Here is a 23,583-nt window from a genome sequence, read left to right as displayed (position 1 = left end):
TGCCAAGGCAACATTAATTTCTATCATTCAAGTGAACTCATGCAGAACCATTTCTGTAAGTTTTGTTCTAAATTAAATGAGAGGGAAAACCCAAAGCATGTAGATTAGGTCGTTTTTATTGTTGTTATTTAGTTTTTAAACGAAATTAGGTATTACTTTGTTGCCATGGCAATGGATTAGATTGTATTTATACATTTAGCAAGGTCACTCCTATGTTTAGCACCCTAAAGGTAGGGAAAATGAAAAAAAAATAGATTCTACAATTTTAAATCCATTTCTAAAATACTTTTCTGGGGAAAAATAAGCAGTTACTATGGCAATTTGAACTTTTTTGATGATCTTAAATGTTTTTTAAATTTCATTTGTATTTAATTGGAATCTTGAATTTAATCAATTGGCTAATTTATATCATGTTTATCTACAATTTACAGGGGAATAAAAATGTTGAGAAATTAATCCGCTCTCATGGCAACGGTCGAAGACGGCATTTATAAATTTGGCAGCAAGCAGATTCGTGTTCAGCACCCTCAAAATGGGAGATATAGCACAAAAATTAGATTCTACAGGAAAGTTTTGGTGACCTTTAATATTATGACGAGGAGCTGCGTACTATACATCTCTTGTATCAGGATGTGCGTTTTGTTCATGCCCCTGCATATCAAATTAATATAGGTCCTATTGCATTGGGAACATACGTGACGGTTAGGCATATCGAAAACATTCCTATTGACTCGATGCTGTTAGGTCAGAATTGAAGCAAAGTGATATCACTCTTAACTTAAATACAAAGTTAATATCCACCAACGAATTCGTAGATCCGTAATGAATTCCGTAGATCCGTTAACCATGTTAACCGAGTACGTAGATCCGTAACCAAATCCGTAGACGATATGGAGTCATGAAATAAAACATTCATAATCTCATTGCCTATATGCAATTAAATACTCCAGCCTTCATACATTGTAACCATATGGTGCATATTTTGTCTCTAGTATTATTTTATTACATTTTCCCATTTCACTAAACTAATTGTAGGTTTGCATGTTTGACCATTTTGGAAATCAGGTGATATTGGTTTTCTCGTTTGTGCTTTCTGCCTTTATCAAGAAATGTCTCGCTTTTAGGCCTTTCGTGAACTAGGGTTTCGTTTTTCGTTCGTTTGCATACGCCCCCCCCCCCCCAGTATGAACCTACAATGCTGTTAAACACTGGCGTATAGAGTGGGGGGGGGGGGGGCTTGTGCCGATCAAGAAAAAAGAAGGAGAAAGGGAAAGTAAAAATGGTGAAATATGATATTAATCGCCGAATTATCGACTAAAAATATACTACAAAATTAGATTTTCATTTCCAAAAGGCAAAAGATTATTTGGCTCGCTCGCTTCGTTCCCTCGTGTCTTTAGAACAAAAATCCACATACGCTATCTTCTGCCCCGTCATTCGTTCCCCTTTTTGTTCATTACGCCACTTCTGTTGAAGTTTGTATGTGAAGTGCCTGATTTGGGATAATCATTACCTTCTTCTTGTTCTTATCACCTTCTGTGGGTTTGTGTGTGTGTGTGTGTGGGTGTGTGTGTGTGTGGGGGGGGGAACACAGTCCCTCGCTTCCGTTTTCTCCTCCCCAAGTAGGTTCATTATTTTTAAGCAACCCAATGTTTTTTTTCGAGTTTGTGATTATAATGAGATGGGAATGTTCTCTCTAGAATCAACATCCTTTGCATTGATCTGATCATGGTTCTTCAAAAAAAAGAAATAGCCTTTTTCAATCGATATGTACACAGAAGCAACTTCAACACTAACTTACATGATTAACATTTTTTTTTCGTCACCACTCGCCAACCAATCAAAAAGAAGCCCTTGTGTGACGAACTGCTCGCGAACTTGATAATCTTGAATGATGGAATAAAGGTTGAACATTGTGAGATAAATCATTTTGACTTTTCATGTCTGAGATCTCGACCTATCGTCTTCGAGATACCCTTCAAGTGTCTTATCGTTCGTTGTCAGGTGTGTTTTGGACCAAAGTGCATGGATGACTTTAATAATCAATCTGTTTTCTACCGGGCATTACTGTGTTTTAATGGTGGAGGTCTTTGAGGAGAATTTTGGATATAACCATGGGATCGGGGTCGACTTCGTGGAGGAGGAGGATACTTAATTCGATACGAATTCGTAGCGAGCTTGGACGACATGTCATCTGCGAGTTCTATGCGACTTTCATTCTATCAGTAAGTTAAATTTTATTATCCCAGTTATCACGGTTGTACAATCATGTATATCATGCATACAACGCCTTTCATCAATCCTGATCTGAGAGCAATTCTCCAAGATTACTAATGTAGAGAGAGATTTTCTATGAATTATTTGTCTTTCTTTCTTTCTTTCTCCTCTTTTTTCTTTTTTCTTTATGTCTTCGTTTGTTTCTTTGTTTGCCTGTTTGTTTCTTCGTTTATCTCTTTCTTTCTTTTGCGCTGATGATTTGTTTATTTTCTTTGTGGGGCGGGGTTGCATGTGAGTTGAGTATATTAAGAGCTTAGTGTCAATTGACTGAAATGAGAGACCCCCTCTACACCCCCACCCCAAACCCATACACCCAACGTTCTATCATAGAAAATCTATCGGTCCCTGTTACGTCACATTTTGGTAAATTGCACATTTTGGTAAATAACCAGAATGTGTAACTATGTACTGTACATTTTGGTAACAGAACATTTTGGTAATTTACCAAAATGTGCTGGACATTGACGGCACTGACACTTTGGTAACTTCTGGGGAGTGTTTCATCAACATTTTCATCCGACAAGTTGTCAGATCTGACATCTTTTTCTGATGTTTCTGATGTTGATTTGCTGAGAGGTACTGTTACTATGGTAACTGTCGGATAAAATGGGACTTGTCGGATAAATCGTCCGACAGGTCCTTTCATGAAACGCCCCCCCCCCCGATGATTCGCTCGTTTTCTGCACTGATTCATTGCATCAAAAAATACAAAATACCCTAACGACATAAGCTGGGCATTTTATTTGGTCTCATTTGGTTTACCATTAAATTCGTCTAATCTCCAGTTGGCATAAGATCTTAATGGTTTAATACCCGCTTTGTCCAATGTCATTTCGTTCAATGACCATGTCATCTTATCCTGTTTAGTCCAATACCATTTCATGTAATAGCCATTTCTTCCAATAGCCAGTTAACATAAGAGCCACTTCATCTAAGAGTAATTTCGTTCAATTGCCACTTTGTCTAAGCGTCACTTTGTCCAAAAGCCACCTTGTCTAATTACCATTTCGTCCATTAGCCACTTCGTCTAAAGGCTATACTTCATCTAAATGCCACTTCGTTCAATAAACATTTTGTCCGATTTTCAGTTAGTATAAGAGCCATTTCGTCCAATAGCCACTTTGTCTAAGAGTCACTTCGTCGAAAAGCCACTTCGCCCAATAGCCATTTTGTCCAATGTCCTATGGTCCAATTTGGTCCAACCCCTACTTTATCCAACTGACATTTGGTCCAATATCCACTTGCTCTATAATGCCCACTTGGTCCTATGTCCATTTGGTTTAATGTGCGTAAGTATACGCAATTGCATGGTATAGTAATAGGTGTAAACGTCCCTCCCCACACGTGAAAACACTCACAACCTTCGTGAAAGCTATAAACTTCCCTATTGTGAGATATACAATGTATGCCTACAATATCTTCTCTTCAGATCTCGAAATTGAAAATTCCATTGTTTTCATACAAAATTATTTCCAGCTTGCCATATGTTTCAAATGCAATAACAAAAACAAAACAAGACGAATCAAGAACAAAAGAAGGTTACAATTTCATGGATTACAAACACGCAAATACTAATAATCAAATCTCCTAATTAACTCACACCTTGCTATAGAAAGAGAGAGAACGGGGTGAGAACATACACAAATACTTAAAGGACAAGTCCACCCCAACAAAAACTTGATTTGAATAAAAAGAGAAAAATTCAACAAGCATAACACTGAAAATTTCATCAAAATCGGATGTAAAATAAGAAAGTTAAGACATTTCAAAGTTTCGCTTCATTTCACAAAAAATATGAACGAGCAAGCTACATCCAAATGAGAGAGTCGATGATGTCATTCACTCACTATTTCTTTTGTTTTTTATTGTTTGAAATATGAAATATTTTGATTTTATCGTCATTGTCATGTAATGAAGTTTCATTCCTCCCGAACACGTGGAATTCAGTTATTTTAAGATTTTGTGCTTCAGGCAAGGAGGTCCCAAACTTCAAATTCGTAAAAATTGAAATATTGTATAATTCAAATAATAAAAAACAACAGAAATAGTGAGTGAGTGACATCATCAACTCTCTCATTTGGATGTAACTGGGTCGTTCATATAACTATTTTGTTGAAAATAAGCGAAACTTTGAAATGTCATAACTTTCTTATTTTCCATCCGATTTTGATTAAATTTTCAGCGTTGTGCTTGTCTGATTTTTCTCTATGGATTCAAATCAACATTTTTCTGAGGTGGACTTGACCTTTAAAAAATATATTTGATATTCATGAGGCATGAGAAGATTAAAGTGCAACACAAAAGAGATAAAAAAAAAAAACTGGGCATAAGCTGAATGCGTCGCAGAGACGGTTATCGAAATCAGGCTAATATGAATCGCTATTTGCAGGGGCCGAGGAAACGGGGGGGGGGGGGGGGGGGGGGTGGCTGGGTGGTTATTGGACAAATTGGCAAATCATCCACACACACAGACAGACAAGTACCCCTGACTTTGTCTCTAACCCAATACCATATCATAAATCTGTACTCCAATATAACCGTCAAATGTGTTTAAACCAAAATGTGCAGGAACATCATGTTTTAACTGCACATATTGGTAAAAAAAAAAAAAACATGCCAGGCATGGGCATAGGCGGCGGAAGGGGGGGTCCTGTCCCCTCTAAATTTGAGGTGGGGGGGGGCGGGCCCCCCTAAAATTTCTGTTAATAACCTTTTTTTTAATTTCCCATTTTTCCTTTTAATTCAACTGGTTATGCTCAAGTTATTTTATTTTTTTATATGCTAAACAACTACAAGAATATTTATTAGGAGGCTGCACTCTACAAGCTCCGCTTTTTAGCAGCCTCCTCCATTTCCAACCTGATTTGTAATAATCTTGAATATAATTTTCTGTACAGGAATATTTGAAATATGTTTTGTTATTTATATATGTCAACATGTACAGAAGAAACTGTAATTGTTGAAAATGGAAATAAACGAATGAAATGAAATGTGTGTGTCAATTTTGTTTCCTGCGCCCCTCCCCCTAAATTTCAGGTGGACCCCTCTAAATTTGTTGGCTTCCGCCGCCAATGGGCATAAGTGCACAATTCACATTTTGGTAACAAATTTCTTTTACCGAAAGTGCCTTAACATAGTTATGGCACATTGCGGTAATTTACCACAATCTGACATAACAGACCTTGTGTCACTATTAATAGACCCCTACCCCTGCTCTCCGGGGGGGGGGGGGTGCCTCTGAGCCTCTTGAGCACAATTGCGCCCCGAAATCATCTACCTTTGACATGGTATGAGATTATTACTTTCACACAATCCGTCTTACGCGTGAGAAAAAAGAATCGCTATTATTAATGTTCTTACTCTGCTTGTTTGCACAGATCTTGTCACGGGAAGGGATCGGCTGTCGACATAATTATATCCAATGTTTTGGGGGAAGATATCAGTTTATCATGCACTTCCAATTGTCTGTTTGGGGAGATAGCATTATTAAAACTCAATCAAAATTGACCCGAACAATAATAATAAAGCAAACAATACCGGGCCCTCCCTTGATTTTGACGCAAACGCCAATGACTGCATGTGTGACGAATTTGACCTTTGATTTCAGAATCCGCAAAAATATGGGGAAGGTTACAATTTATTCAATACATTTGTTGGTTATTTCTTATGTTATTCTCATAGAGTGGTTTTATTAGAACCGTTAGCAGCATGTAATGGCAAAATGATTCCATTAAAAAAGACATGTAAATCAACGGTAAATTGCCAATTTGTCCACTGCCAACTCATCCACTCACCACATGGTCTACCTTCATTTAGTCTGCCATTCCGTCCATCAACATTTCGTCTGACAACAATTTGGTCCATTAACCATTTGGTCCAATCATCACTTCGTCTAATCACCATTTCGTCTGTTACCTTTTCGTCTAAAAATCGGTTGGTCTAACACCGATTTTCTTTTCATTCATTTTGCACAATAAAACTTTAGTTTGATTAGACCAAATGGAATATTGCTATTGACCAACTGGTTCTTAGACGGAATGGTATTAGACTAAATGAAAGTAGATCATGTGGTGGGAGTGGACGAACTGATGGTAGACCAAATGATAGTAGACGAGCTGGCAATTGGACGAAATGGTATTAGACAATTGGAAATAAACCAAATCAACGATAGCAAGCAAATCCAGTCAAGGGACTACTACCTCACCATTGGTGTCGATCCCGAGGGAGGGGGGGGTGGGGTGGGGATATAACCCCTCCCCAATATTTCGAACATACTTATGGTGAATCATTACACGTATGATCATGATCGGACGGAGTTCAAGATGATAGTGCGGTATGTTATGTCATCCCGTAGGACTGGCGTGCCAAAATTGATTTTTGGGGTTGTTTTGGCTTCAGTAGGGTCCCTTTAGACCAAAAATGATGGGGTTCAAATTTTCAGCCCCCTCCTTCCCTTCGTGGGGGTCCTTTTTGGCGCCATATTGGCCTGTACAAAGCCCAATAGGATAATCCATTGTTTCAACCTTACTTCTCACTTTTCTTCACCAATTTCATTTTTAAGTTGTCTGAGGTGTACAAGAATGAATATTTGATGATGTTGTGATGCCAATTTTTTTTCACTTTTGCCATATGGGGGCGGATTTTGCGAAAAATACCCAAAAATTGTAAAATATTACCCCAAAAGCATAATTTTCCCCCTTTTTGGCACTATGTAATTTATATGATTATTCTTGGTAAATTAATGTAAAAGTCACCCCATTTCAGGATTTTATGCAGTGAAAACATAGTTCATTAGAAATGCACATTGTGGTTTTGATTTTGGTGTCTACACTAGAGTTTAAAGGATCAAGTATTGTTTCAAGTTGAAAGAACAGTCGGATGTCAAATTTGTCAAAAATTCAAAATTGCCTAAATGACTGCTATTACTTAAAAGTGGATATAGAATACACCTGGGGATATTATTTTGGTGTCTATACTAGTATTTCAAGAGTTAAAATTAAAAATATTTATAAAGGACTGGATACAATGACTGTGCAGTTATCCATTTTGCCTTAAAATCCAAGTTGGTTTTAAAAAATGGGTTCCAAAAATTACTATTGTTACTTAGAAGTGGATACATTATTTAAACAATACTAACCTGTGAGAAATATTTTGGTGCCTACACTTAAATGTATGGGATAAGTTATCATATTGATTCATGAGTTTGTAATAGCCCCATTTGATGAAATTTTTTAATCTACCATGGATTTTAGACAAAATGGAAAACTAAATATCCTTGTTATTTGTCGAATGTATTATCTGACCCTTTATACCACCATATAGACACCATAATTATTCCTCACAGAATAATATTGTATAAATTGACCATTATTAATGAGTTTTAGGAATCATTTTAGATGCCATTTTGAAAACTTTCTTGGATTTTTAGGCAAAATGGACAAGTGCATATCTTTGTAACTAGTCGAAAGTATCATTATAATCATGAAACCATTGAGTGGACACCAAAATCATATGTCCTTGGTGAATTTTAAATGAACTATGTCCATTTTTCAGTAACAGCAGTCACTTTAGACTCAGATTTCTTCACGCCATCGTGGATTTTTCGACATAGACCAATGACTGCTCTTGTTATGATATGATAATATTAATAATATAGGTATATTTACCTAGGGAAGCCACTTCAGTTCTAAAAACTGTTCTCCTAGGGGGCCCTGCTATTATTATTACCCCTGCCTTAGATGGGCTGCCTAGGCGCTCTAGCATTCAAGGAATTTCTTACCACCGGGTACCCATTTACCTCACCTGGGTTGAGTGCAGCACAATGTTGATAAATTTCTTGCAGAATGAAACTATGCCATGGCCGGGATTCGAACCCACGACCCTTTCAAAGTCAAAACACCAATCCACTGGGCCACAACGCTCGCAATCTAATTTGTTTTGTATGGGCATCTAATTTGTTTTGATTCTACCCCCCCCCTCCCGGGGGGGGGGGGGTAGAATCAAAACAAATTAGATGCCCATACTATGAATCGGCATTGGAAATAATTGCTCTTGAAATGTGTCAGCTTTCAAATTTATTGATAAAATTACAGTGCTTAGAATTCGATTTTTTAAGGGAAATATTTATCATAAGTTATGGCGCCCTCTAGTGTTGTAGTAAGGTTTTCACTGCATAAAATCCTGAAATGGAGATGATTTTTACATCAATTGACCAAAAATAATAATATACATTACATGCGATATATTCCTTTGTTATTGGATTGTATAACAAGACATATTCATTTCATTTTGTAATCCTTTTGTCCTAATTCTAGTGCCAAAAAGGTAAAAATAATATTTTGGGGGTAATATTTTACAATTTTGGGGCATTTTTCGTAACGTCCGCCCCCGGTAACCTGACACATGCTCCGGCGACGATTGCTCCGGTAACAAATGCTCCCCGAAATGCGACATTTGCTCCGCGACATTTGCTCCTCGACATTTGCTCCGTCGACATTTGCTCCGCCGACATTTGCTCCGTCGACATTTGCTCCGCCGACATTTGCTCCGCCGATATTTGCTCCGCCGACTGTTGCTCCGCCGAAATTTGCTCCGCCGACTGTTGCTCCGCCGACAGCTGCTCCGCCGACATTTGCTCCGTCGACATTTGCTCCTCGACATTTGCTCCGTCGACATTTGCTCCGCCGACATTTGCTCCGCCGATATTTGCTCCGCCGACTGTTGCTCCGCCGAAATTTGCTCCGCCGACTGTTGCTCCGCCGACAGCTGCTCCGCCGACAGTTGCTCCACCGACAATTGCTCCGCCGACAGTTACTCCGCCGACAGTTGCTCCACCGACAATTGCTCCACATTTAGCGACAAATGCTCCGGCGATAAATGCTACCCGAACGACACATGCTCCGGCGACAATTGCTCCGCCAATATTTGCTCCGCATGTAGGGACAGTTGCTCCGCCGACATTTGCTCCGCATGTAGGGACAAATGCTCCTCTGATAAAATCCACTGAATTTTTTTTTGTGTGTAAAACTAACAACGCTTCCTCTCCAAAGCTGTATGTTTTTTATCATTATTCTATACATTTTTAACATTTCTGATAGTTTGGCTGAACTTAAATTTCCCATCAACGCTTTTATCTCGATAATTTCTCCCTTTCTTTCCTTGAAAACCACTTTCTCCCCCGTCCCTCTCTCCTCCTGTACTAAAATTTGTTTCTCTCTCTCTACATTCATGACTTCTGTTCCTTATTTCTTTTACAACCTCTCCCATCTTCTATCTCTTAAGCTAATATGCCTAAGTAGGGCACGAAATCATGGCCTGAAAACCGGACATTTCAAGAACTTTGGTAATTAAGAATAAGATGAATGAGTGAATACATTTTAACAATTAATGCAAGCACAAATCGCGAGCCGAAACTTTTGATAGACTGTCACGAAATGTGAAGGAGCTTGTTGTATAATCAATATTGAGACATACATTACTTGCCAATCAAAATGCGAGCGTGCAGCGCTAGCTGATACGTTTTGACTATCAGACCTGCAAAAGGATACTTTGAAAACTTTATGGAATACACAAAATTAATAAAGGTAACTGATAAGTTAACATTTGCAAGCGTGCAGCACGAGCAGAAAATATTAATGTTCAGATCGTAAAACTAACATTTTTAAAAATCACTTTAAAACAATCAATTTGTAAATCAAACAAATAATGAAAGTTCGATATCCGCGTCGAAATATATTTTACATATTGACTTCCAAACTTGATATTTAAGCTCCATATTGAACAAGATAATTATGTAAATCAAAGAGGCAATGCGAGCACGAAGTGCGAGCGAAAAATGAATACAGTGAAATATAAAAGATTCTTTTTATTTTCCAAGTCTTTCACTTCTTCTTTTTTCTCTCTTTTCCCTGTTTTTTTTTTATTCTTTTTCCCCCTTTTTCTCTTTTTTTTGCTCCGCCAATAGTGGGGACCCGGGCCCCTCGCCCCTGGATCCGCCTATGATATAAAGTGGCACAACAACTTGAATGGTAAAACAAAACAATACAAAAGAGTATGTAACGCAAAAGGATGTAACAAATATTTTCGTCAGAGCAAGTGTCTTGTCTTCTTTTAGGCCTAGTTAGCAGAGCAATTGTTATTCGAGGAGCATTTGTCGCAGGTATTTTATTTAGGTCTTATATTTATTCTTTTAAAGCAACATGCCGAGAAACTGTCGATGGAGCAATTGTGGACGGAGCAATTATTGGCGGAGCATTTGTCCCTACATGCGGAGCAGATGTCGGTGGAGCAACTGTTCCTACATGCGGAGCAATTGTCGGTGGAGCAACTGTCGGCGGAGTAACTGTCGGCGGAGCAACTGTCGGCGGAGCAACTGTCGGCGGAGCAAATGTCGGCGGAGCAACAGTCGGCGGAGCAAATTTCGGCGGAGCAACAGTCGGCGGAGCAAATGTCGGCGGAGCAAATGTCGGCGGAGCATGTGTCGTTCAGGTAGCATTTGTCGCCGGAGCATTTGTCACTAAATGTGGAGCAATTGTCGGTGGAGCAACTGTCGGCGGAGTAACTGTCGGCGGAGCAACTGTCGGCGGAGCAACTGTCGGCGGAGCAACTGTCGGCGGAGCAACAGTCGGCGGAGCAAATTTCGGCGGAGCAACAGTCGGCGGAGCAAATATCGGCCGAGCAAATGTCGGCGGAGCAAATGTAGGCGGAGCAAATGTCGAGGAGCAAATGTCACGGTCACGGAGCAAATGTCGCATTTGGGGAGCATTTGTCACCGGAGCAATCGTCGCCGGAGCATGTGTCATGGATTCCCGCCCCCATTTGGTAAAAGTTAAAAAACATTGACATCACAACATCATGAAATATTCATTCTCATACACCTCAGACAACTTAAAAATAAAATTGGTGAATAAAAGTGAGAAATAAGGTTGAATCGTTTTTGGTCTAAGGGGACCCTAATGAAGCCAAAACAATCAAAAAATCAATTTTGGCACGCTAGTCCCACGGGATCTGCGTCAGTGACATTCCGTACCACACTATGATATCTCTTATCGTTATCGTCTTATTTATATCGACTACACCCATGAAACCATTCCACTCAAAAACTGTTAATTTACAGTCGAACATACTTATGGTGAATCATTACAAGTATGTCATGATCGGACGGAGTTCAAGATGATATCTCTTATCGTTATCGTCTTATTTATATCGACTACACCCCGATGAAACCATTCCACTCAGAAACTGTTATAAACAGGTGGATGGGGAAAAAGAATTCCAGGGGCCCGTTGCATAAAACTTTTTACCTGAGAAAACTCAGGTTGTTTTTACCGGAGTTTTTGCCCTGTGCTAAAGTCAATGGTGGAAATCAGACTAACCTTAGTTTTCAGTTTTTACCAGAGTTTTCTCAGGTAAAAAGTTTTATGCAACAGGCTTCAGGATGACAATGAATAATATGTTTTTGCTTTATATCTTCTATATTTTTTTTAATACATGGCATTATTTTTTTTCTTCAAATTTACCCCTCGGTATCATCAGAGCGACTAGAAATTTAGAGGTTTTAAGAGAGAAAACAATAAACTTTATGAACAAAATGGACCTAACCCCTTTTGACAAATGAGCTCTTCAGAGGCGTTTGGTTGCAAAAGGGGTAAGGTCTACTCCAAGAAAATCATTTTTAAATTCTCCCATATTGCAATATTTTTATGCGAAACTAAATTTTCATGATACTTTACCATGAGAACATAAAATTTGGCATAAAAGAAATCGACCTGTCTTCATATTTTTGGAAATTTTCTTTTCCAAAAAAAATCTGTGTGGACCTAACCCCTCCTGCAATCAAACTGAAATGGACCTAACCCCTTTTCATACCTTCTGTGTTAAAACATATTGAAGTAGGTACATGTATATACGTTGTGTACAATTGCATATGTCATTGAAAAGGTAAGAATAGAAAATAAGAGTATAGATCCCTCCGGCCAAAATCAAAATCTTTTTCTGGCAGTGATTAGAAGTATGATAGTGGCATAATACATTTCTATATTCTTTGGTGGAGATACAACTTTCCCTTTCTTTTAGGGATGTGCATTAGCGATTGCATGTGTTCTACCTGCGTTCAGCAGCACCCATCCATCTTCTCAGGGCATTCTCCCCTTTTTTCTTCTCTTTCGGGGGGGGGGGGGGGGGTGAGGAAGGGTGGATATATTTTAGAACGGGTTGTTTTGTCCTTTATCAAACTATATTTTTTGATAACTTCGTTTTTTTTCTCATTTGATTACATACATGTATATCTGTATTTGTACTTTATTTGCTGTGTTATCTATTTTTTTGAGGGGCCCACATTGTACAAGCATTGCTTTTTAGTGGATCCCTCCATTTCCATCTTAATTTCATTTCTATTGGAAAATAGCATACATATTTAAAACCTACAATGTGCCGCCCAAATTGTCTAAGTGTTTTTTTTTCACAACATATTTTTTGCAACGGATACAAATATTTATGTTTAATAAACAAAAACAAACAAAAACAAACTGTATATCATATTTATATAATATATAAATATGATATACAGTTTGTTTTTGTTTGATGGAAGTGAATAAACAAATTTGAATTTGTGTACACCGGCCTAATATTTCAACAAATCTACGACGAAAAAAAAAACACATCTTGCATTACCTAAGACCACACATGATATGTGATATCAGAAGTCAATATGATTATTGGTTCAGTGATTCCCGAACCTTTTCAAGGTTATATCATTTATTTTTCATTTTTTCCCCATTTATTTGTTTACTCACGTCCATTAAAATACATTGAGCAGAGAAAAAACATCCTGAAAAATACATTAAAAAACAAAAACAAAACAAGGAAACAAAGACAGATAGCAAGATGCAAGTAAGATTTAAAAAAGGGGCTAATATTATATAAGGATAATTATAGTATATGTATAACAAATGAACATGAAATGGGAAGCTGCAAAAGAACAAAGCAAATGTTCTGTCGAGGCAGTCCGTATAACGTTTGTTTTTAATAGTAATAATTATCAATTATCGCAATCAGTGTCAACAATTAAACTTCTATCTGGAAATATCATATCTTTAAAGCCAACATGTCAATGTCTGATCAAGTCATCACTCTATATCATTTCCGAGATCCCCGGCTTTTTAAGAACAAAATAAATACAGTAACGAATAAATATAACTGTACTTTGGGACTGTTTATATGAGCTGTAAACAGTGCACATGAAATGATTTGTTTATTTAGTGTTTCATAAGTAAACTTTTGATGAACTGCATAGAGATTATATATTTTTTTCTTCTTCAGTGCTTCACAAATGAGTATCTAAATGACATTCATTAAACTCGTAATTATTGTCATTCGGCGTGTTTTTAAAGAGAATCGTTCAAAACGGTTTGTCTTTTCCGGAATCGAAAAACGGTATCGCCCTTAAACCGACCTGTGTCTACAGAGTGAATAATCCGATTAACTCACATTGCGCGTCGCGGAACGCGGCTTTTGCGCGCATCGCGTCTGTTCAACAGGGAAGTTTTCCTGATTCTGGATACTTAATCGGGTAATACCGTTTAACGAGTCTCTGTAGAAACACGCCGTTTGTTTTATTTTTTCATAATCCCGTTATTATCATTGCCATCATCATCATTATTTCTTATTATTATGGCTAATATCACGATACTGATTTAAGGAGCTTAAACTCTTCCCTTTGAATCAGTGGCGTAATTGATTAAAAAGTTTGAGGGGACCAGATAGGGCGTATGGGGCAAAAACTTTAAAAAGTTGCGAGGGAGCGAAGCCATTAGGCAAAAAATTACACAATATAAAAAAACTGTTGTATTAAATTTTGACATAATATTCTGATAATAATATCATATTTCACCCTTTCCCTTTTTCCTTTTCTCTTTTTTTTTGGTCGTGATTTTTTTTTTTTTTTTTGGGGGGGGGCAAACGCCCCCAAGCCCACTCATCTGTACGCCACTGCTTTGATTGGTTTGACCGTGCATAAATCTAAGCATAATGAACCGGGGCTCCGGTATACTGGTCTCAGTACATTACATCCCTCATTTTCATTATGTATTTGCAAAAAAAAAAACATGCATAATTATTTCAATTCCGAACAAAAGTGTATTTCATAATTGTTTTGTCAAGGTCATCGTCCATGCTGCCGTGGCTCAGGATGTGGTATCGAGGACAGGGTCTGCATTCAACGTCGCTTTGACGGTCGGGATGGGGGTCGTTCTCGCAGTCTACGCTGGATTCGGTGTAACAGGTAAAGCTTCAAATATTGCGAAAGTAATATATAATTTTTTATTTTTATTTTTAGTGTTTAGGGTGGGGTAGGGTGAGAAGCGAGGCGAGGAACAGAGGGCATTTGAAGTGCAATCTCGGAATAAGTGTACCATATCATATTTAACAGCCGTTATAGATTTGGACATGTTTGTGACGAGAGACGCGGACATCATAATTACACTCTTATATGTGTCGATCACATCACACACAATCATGTAAGGGTGCATGTAAACACTTCCATGCATGGTGTCACGATTATACACTTATGTGAGTCATGCATTACTACGTGTGCCACATCACATAATGTATGAATGTGTACACATTTTCATGTGTCACAGTTTCAGACTTATGTGCGTCACATCGCACACATGTATGAGTGTATACACACGTCAATGTGTCACGATTACACAGTTCTTCACACATTATGTATAGCACGTCACATAAATGTTAAATATATCATGTGGATTTGATATGCCATGTGTGTGTCATTTGACTAACATTTGAAACTCACATATGCAAATCACTTGACCTTGGAATGTCATCTGTATGCATTTTTAATTTCCCTTTTTCGAATATCATCTATTTAGGGGCTCACATCAACCTGGCTGTATCAATAGGAATAGCTGTTATAGGACAATTCCCATGGCGGAGGATACCTGTATATTTCCTAGCCCAGCTTGTCGGTGGGTTCGCCGGGGCATGGGTAGTATATCGAGTTTATGAAGGTGCGTAGAAACAAACTCTATATCAATAGGGACTTTTCGCTCCGCCACGTACGGACGGGGTTCGAGAACACGGTAAATGTATTGAAAATGCTCGTCAAAATGACAAAGAACAGCTGGGAGGTCTTTGTCGAAAATCGGCAAACCGAAACAGCAGTTTCGTCCTAAGTTTGGGAGCTGACAAAGAATTTTCAAATATGTCGTTTGTCTAGTTAAAAGTCAAGGACTAAACTGCTGTTTTACTTCACCAATTTTCGACAAAGACCTTGGGAGCATTTCATCAATATTTTCATCCGACAAGCTGTCAGGGGAGCGTTTCATTAAAGGACAAAAGTGTTGATGAAACGATCCCCTGGGTAGCATTTCATAAATATTTTCGTCCGACAAGTTGTCAGATCTGACAACTTTCCCTGGATTTAATTGGCAGAGAAGTACTGTTGCTATTGTAACTGTCGGATAAAATGGGACTTGACGGATAAACCGTCCGACATGTCCTTTCATGAAACGCCTCCCTGGGGTTGTGCTTTGTCACGAAGGGCATTTTCCCTGTTCTTGAATCCTCCGTTGGTGTCTGTGTGAAAATACCCTAGACTATTATGCTACAGGACAGTTTGCCTGAAATCTTTTGGTTGATTGATGTGTTAACGGACAAAATTATAGAGTACCGAAATGCGACGTCATCAATTTTCACCTTTTGCATTTCAGCATTAGACCCACTGAAGTCAATATATCATTGGCCCGGTTCTAAATGTAAGGAACCAGGCCAATAATACATTGACTTCAATAGGGCTATGTATTCACGAGGTCATATATCTCAGGCCCCCATGGACCTACCAAAAAAATTGTATAAAAAAACGCTGAAATACAAAAAAGTTTTGGTGACGTCATCACTTCGGTACATTTTGAAAGATTCACCCTGCGTGGAGTAGTTTCTGAGAATAACGTACCTGTGTCGAAGGAAAATTATGAAGATAATCGCACAATTTTAAGTGATTTCAACAATCCTCTTCAACACTCTTAAAACTGTTAAGCAACATACTGTCCACACAGCAATTGGTTAAAACTTTATCCAATTCTGGGTAGTTTTAAGCCAATGTGTGATTTGGGTGAAAACTACACAGTATTGGTTGAAAACTACTCATAGTCACCCAAATTTATTGTTGTGTGGACAGTATGTTGCCCAACATTTATTATTCTAAAGGTTTATGTATGACGTTTTGCGGGGTTGGGGGCTCGAAATGTGACGAAAATTGTTTTTCTTCAACGTTCGATGGTATTGTCTTTTCCAACGTTGTAAAATTGCTTTTTTCATCAAAAATTCATTTTACAGATGGTTTTGATCATTTTGATGGTGGAACTCGTCAGGTTTTGGGTGAGAATGGTACAGCTGGAGTCTTTGCTACATTCCCGCAGCCGTACTTGTCAATGACGACTGGGTTTTTTGAGCAGGTAACTCACCAACCACTCGATTGCGTGATTCCTAGCTTTTCCCACAGATACATGCGGGGGCGAATCCAGGATTTTCCAATTGGGGGGGGGGCAAATTTTTCGAAGGAAAACAAATTGACAAGCAAAAAAAAAGTTTTTCATGGCATTTTTACATTACAAATTTTTTATTTGCTTCTCAAAGGGGGGCACTTGACCCATGTGCCCCCCTCCTGGATCCGCGCCTGGACACATGTCTGAGATGGTGACACAGGAAGGTGGCGGGAGCGCCTGGCTGTGTCCTGAGATTTTTAAAATTAGATTTAGATTAACTTTCCAAAAAGGGAAGAAAATAATAAGGAGAAGAATAAAGAATATGGAAACAATCAAACCATCTTCATGAAATCTGACAGCTCCTATTAGATAATTACCTGTAAATACCCCTACCCATGAACAAACCAAATATAGGTAAATAAAATACAGTACACTATTAGTTATGACTCCTTATATTTCCACCCTTTACGTTAAATAAAGACCGTAAGTACTTTGGTGTTAAGTTTGCCAGACCGATGCTTGAAAGTATGATCAACGATAGCGCAAGTGGGGGGGGGGGGTGAACTTGGGAGTGCCTTGGGGGTGCTGTATGTGTTATTTTCCATAGAAAGCACCCCAGGAAATCTGGTAGGTATGGTAAACGGCAGAAATTTAATGAAAATGAACGACATTTTTGTAGGAAAACCTTTTTTTCTGCTTGTCAAATTCAGTTTAGCACCCCCACTTGAAAAAGAAAATCGTTCCAGGGCCCCCAGGGGGGGGGGGGGTCAGGGGACGACCATTCCTATAATTTTAGTTTAAAAAAGAAAATAAGTGTATACAAAGAGAGGTCAGAGGTCAAGGGCGTTCCCCCCCCCCGTTATTCAATTAAGGAAAAATGACATCACATAATAGATCGCCTTTATCACAAATAACTCAGCGCCGCCCAATAATTATCAAAGAATAATTTTTAATGCAAATACATGTAAATATAATCCATACAAAACGGTATGTATAGTTCTACATTTATTTTTTTTGCAGGTATTGAATACAGCATTGTTATTAGCCTCTATAGGAGCTGTGATGGATCAGCGAAACAACGCCGCCCCTACTCGCGTAGCCCCGTTTTTCTTTGGGTTGATTGTGTTTACTATTCTAATGAGCTACGGATATAACGCTGGCGCCCCTCTCAATCCTTCAATCGATCTATCCGGACGTCTTTTTCTCACCGCCGCTGGGTACGGAAGAGAGGTCTGGACGTAAGTGTCGGTTTGGGAGGATGGGGGGGGGGGGGGGTGGGCATTAAACGATAATGAGGAGAAGTAAGGGGGGGGGGCGTGTTACTACATCATTTTTATCATTTTTTGCCATAATCCTCATTATCTCAACATGTCAATTATCATTTTAATTTATACTAATAGGCCTACTACTACTGTGGGTACTACTACTACTACTACTACTACTACTACTACTACTACTACTACTACTACTACTACTACTACTACTACTACTACTACTACTACTACTACTACTACTACTACTACTACTACATCTACTACTACTACTACTACTACTACTACTACTACTACTACTACTACTACTACCACTATTACTACTACTTCTACTACTACTATACTACTACTACTACTACTACTACTACTACTACTACTACTACTACTACTACTACTACTACTACTACTACTACTACTACTACTACTACTACTACTACATCTACTACTACTACTACTACTACTACTACTACTACTACTACTACTACTACTACTACTACATCTACATCTACTACTACTACTACTTCTACTACTACCACTATTACTACTACTTCTACTACTACTACTATACTACTACTACTACTACTACTACTACTACTACTACTACTACTTCTACTACTACTACTACTACTACTACTACTACTACTGCTACTACTACTACTACTACTACTACTACTACTACTACTACTACTATTACTACTACTATTACTACTACTACTATTACTACTAACTATTACTACACCTGCTACTGCTGCTACTACTAATACATTCTAAAAATCAAGGATTTAAAATAAATCCAGATCGGCTGTGGATAGTGACAGCCGAATGTTGGCTTTGTTTTAAATCTTTAGGATTAACTTTCAAATCTCAAAATATTTAAATTCAAACATTTCAGATATACATTATATCCAAATCTATATAGGTTAAAAACCAAATCAAATATTCGGCTGGTCACTATTCATAGTCGATTTGGATTTATTTTAAATTCTTGATTCTTAGAGTGTACTGTTACTACTACTACTACTACTACTACTACTACTACTACTACTACTACTACCACCACCACCACTACTCCCCTTCCTCCTCCTCCAACACCACCACCACCATCACTAATTCCACTAATGTACACGACAGAGATTCTAACAGCGATTTTACTACTACTACTACTACTACTACTACTACTACTACTACTACTACTACTACTACTACTACTACTACTACTGCAACTACTACTTCTACTACTACTACTACTACTACTACTACTACTACTACTACTACTACTACTACTACTACTACTACTACCACTACTATTACTACTAACTATTACTACACCTGCTACTGCTGCTACTACTAATACATTCTAAAAATCAAGGATTTAAAATAAATCCAGATCGGCTGTGGATAGTGACAGCCGAATGTTGGCTTTGTTTTAAATCTTTAAGATTAACTTTCAAATCTCAAAATATTTAAATTCAAACATTTTAGATATACATTATATCCAGATCTATATAGGTTAAAAACCAAATCAAATATTCGGCTGGTCACTATTCATAGTCGATTTGGATTTATTTTAAATTCTTGATTCTTAGAGTGTACTGTTACTACTACTACTACTACTATACTACCACCACCACTACTCCCCTTCCTCCTCCAACACCACCACCACCATCACTAATTCCACTAATGTACACGACAGAGATTCTAACAGCGATTTTACTACTACTACTACTACTACTACTACTACTACTACTACTACTACTACTACTACTACTACTACTACTACTACTACTACTACTACTACTACTTCTACTACTACTACTACTACTACTACTACTACTACTACTACTACTACTACTACTACAACAACTACTACTACTTCTACTACTGTTGCTACTTCTACTACTACTCCTATACTACTATTGCTTCTACTACAACTAGTACTACTGCTACTGCTGCTACTACTACTATACTACTACTACTCCTACTGCTGCTGCTACTACTACTAGTACTACTATTGCTACTACTACTACTACTACTGCTACTACTACTACTACTACTACTACTACTTCTACTACTACTACTACTACTGCTGCTGCTGCTGGTACTACTACTTCTACTACTACACTCTAAAAAATGAAGTGCCAATTCAGCTCTTAAAGAGCGTGTATAGTGACTGCACGTCGAAGTGCTGATTTTTCTCGTTCAAATTTGAACTAGACAAATCAGCACTCCGAAGTGCAGTCACTATACACGCTCTTTAAGAGCTGAATTAGCACTTCATTTTTTAGAGTGTACTACTACTACTACTACTACTACTACTACTACTACTACTACTACTATTACTACTGCTGATATTACCACTGATATTACATACTACTACACACATTGTGATACCAGTGGCACTAATATATTTATAGTTAAATCGTGTTTTTTTTTATTTCTCTATCTTATTCCACAGTCCCGATGGCGTTCACTGGTGGTGGATACCAATTGTAGGACCAATTGTTGGGGCTTCTCTCGGGTCCTGGGCCTACTTCCTCGCTATCATCATACACCATCCACCAGAGGAGATCAATGTAACAGATTACAACGAAAAGATAGAAAACATAGGTATTATATCCCTCTTAATGATTCAGTTTTATAAAATGATATGTTATTGATTTTTTTTATAGTGAATAATTGTTTTGTTTGTGGTAACTCCTGTAGGAACTCGGCAGGACAGCATTGGTGGTAAACGCCATGCTGGTATATAACCAATTACCTATAGGAAACATTTTACGTCTAGGTTAATCAGTCATAGTGGCTGACGTTATAGACTACAGATATCACTCTCGGGCCTTTTTATCAAAGCGGAGACAATGGCAGAGTTGGGATTCGAACTCACAACCTTGAGATTATGAGTCCAATGCTCTAACCACTGGACCACACGACCCGTGTGCGGTGTGATGATGATTACTAGTAAGATGCACAACTAGATGTTTGCCGCATTTCTGGGGCCGTTAGATTAAGCTGTTGTATAAGTTTAAGAGTGACTTTAAGAACGACTGGCGATCCTTTCTTGTGGTAAAAATTGTACACCACCAAATGTTTATTGGTGATTATTTACCACAAGAAAGGTTCACCAGTCGTTCTTTAAGTCACCTTTAACCTATGAACAGCTTAACGAAACGCCCATCTGTCCGATCGATGATCCGTGTTACTACCGATGCGCGGTTTAAGGTGGATAAAATAACCGCCATAAACCGCCGATTCTATATATACCAGTTTCATCCTAGCACAGTTTCAGACGGTTATTTCTGATTTCACGTTATATCTGATGTAAACTTACGTCAAAGGAGACGAGTGTAAAGTTCACACACAGGTGATGCGATAAAGTTCGCTCATTATATTTATCGTACAACACATACTTTATTTGCAAAGCATGGTGTTTTGCGTGACTTTTAACCAAGTTTTCTCTTGTTCCTTTCTCTCTTTTGTTCTTCCTCCCCCTCTTTCTTTCTTTCTTTCTTTCTTTCGTTCTTTCTTTCTTCTTTCCTTTCTTCCTTCATTCCTTCCTTCCTTTCTTTCTTTCTTTTTCTCTCTCCCCCTCTTTCTCTCATCTGCACTATATTATTTTAGAACACAATAATAAAGACGGAATGGTTAACAACCATACGACAAGACATCATAGTTTAACGAATTCGACGACGATGAGCGTGAGAAGACGACCCTCTGACCAGGACGAGATGTCGAGACCGCTATCCGTCGACGCGATCTTCCACAGTTCATTAGAGAACGACGCCACGAATGATATATATTTGTGACTTTTGGCAAGAAGAGAAAAAGCATTCGAACTAAAAATTATGAATGAAATGATTAAAAAAATAACTTAATGAATAACGTGTGTAAAAAGTACTATAAAAGTCTTTACTATAAAAGTATTACCACTGATTTTGCTGGTTATTGTCATGGTAATCATTTCATGCGAGTTTATTTTTTACTTTTTTGCACTCATGTTCGGTATGTCTGATATTTCTCAAACATGTAGCCTAAGTTTTATTCTGCAAAAACAATAATCCTCGAAATATGGTCACGATGTCATTGTTTTTGTTTAAAATGTCTCGACATCATTATTTTTGTAATAATGTCTCGACATAATTATTTTTGTAATAGTGTTTCAAGTAGTCCAATATGTTTTTAGTTTCCCCAAAATAGCGCAGGGTAAGCATATTATATTTCACCTTTTTTTAAAATGAACTAATTGCTATGAGAATTTATGTGTGTTGATATGAAATTGGAATCTTGTGATATACATGTATATATCAATAACACATGATCAATGGTTGAAACTCACCCAAGTTGCGAAGTATTGATGGTTTGCACAGTTAATTACCAAATATGTATACTTGCGATTGCTTGCTTCTCGCTTTTGGTAACCGTAGAAGTTTCAGATGATGATGAAATTCGAAAACCAAAAATGTGATAGCCACTGCCATTTTTTACTTATTTGAGAAGAAATAAAAAAAATATGGACAAAAAATAAAGGAAAGATGAATCATTTGGGCTTATGCAAAATCAAAACATACACATGTTTTGGCTTCCAGTATCATTAATCCGAAGGAAATATCAGTGGAAGAACATCATTCTTTTGTATATTTCTACGGCATTTACTAAACCAGTTGTGAATATCTTTTATAAGCACCAGTATGATATTTTTGCAAATATCATCAATGATCCAAGATTCAAATTTGTGGCTGAACAGAAAATAGTTTTAGGTCCATAATATAATTCACCAAATATAATATACTTAATATATACTAGTACCAAATCATATAGTTATGATGTCAAATAGCTTTATACTGCAAAGTTTTGCAAACCTTTTGCACTAGATAGAAAAGAAAATATATTATATTTTCATTGAAATGTCATTACTTTTTGTATGTTGCTTTGAAAATGTGTCCGGAACATGGTAAAATATGAATAAAATAAATAAATGAGGTAAAATGTCTATCTGATCACTTCTCACATATCTTTCTCATTTATATTTACTCCCCTTCTTTATCATCAAGCTCACAACCATCTTCATAGTCATCGATCACGGGGGGGGGGGGGCAGAGGGGGTAAAGGTGCCCTTCCTCCGATAATTTGTACAGCACCTATATACTGTCAAAAATTTCCCAGAACTCCACTTTCATTAATTAAGTAGTAATTGATCTAAGAATGAGTCAATTAATGCTGAATGCGTACATGCGTGCATTTTAAGTAAAACAAAATCTAAAAAAAAAACAGCACGGATTGAATTAAGTCCAACCATGGCAAGCTACAGGGGGTGACGTGGTTGATATCTTTTTGAAATGAAAAAAAAATAATCTAAGGGGCATGTTGCATAAAACTTTTGTCATAAAAAACTGGCAAATAAACAAAAACTCGTGACTTTTTCGATAGTAGAAAAAAGGAAGTACGAGGAGAGAAAGGAGAGAAAATGAGGGGGGATATTAACGAGTATAAATGGGAGAAAATGGCTGACATTTAATTGAGAAAATATGTCGTCACCATAA

General features: G+C 37.7%; 1 protein-coding gene across 1 annotated transcript; it reads left to right on the top strand.

Moving 5' to 3' along the window:
• The first annotated feature begins 1,959 nt into the window (after positions 1 to 1,959).
• On the top strand, positions 1,960 to 22,995 carry LOC121414754 (aquaporin-10-like). Its single transcript, XM_041607816.1, has 7 exons — positions 1,960 to 2,225; positions 14,437 to 14,557; positions 15,165 to 15,302; positions 16,630 to 16,748; positions 17,799 to 18,016; positions 20,505 to 20,656; positions 21,665 to 22,995. The coding sequence occupies exons 1-7, from the start codon at positions 2,115 to 2,117 to the stop codon at positions 21,847 to 21,849; spliced, it is 1,044 nt and encodes a 347-aa protein (XP_041463750.1). The 5' UTR covers positions 1,960 to 2,114; the 3' UTR covers positions 21,850 to 22,995.
• The last annotated feature ends 588 nt before the right edge of the window (positions 22,996 to 23,583 follow it).

The sequence above is a fragment of the Lytechinus variegatus genome, chromosome 5 (assembly GCF_018143015.1).
Source record: "Lytechinus variegatus isolate NC3 chromosome 5, Lvar_3.0, whole genome shotgun sequence".
NCBI lineage: Eukaryota > Metazoa > Echinodermata > Echinoidea > Temnopleuroida > Toxopneustidae > Lytechinus > Lytechinus variegatus.
The sequence above is the reverse complement of the archived record's forward strand: the minus strand, read 5'-3'. Positions and strand labels throughout refer to the sequence as shown.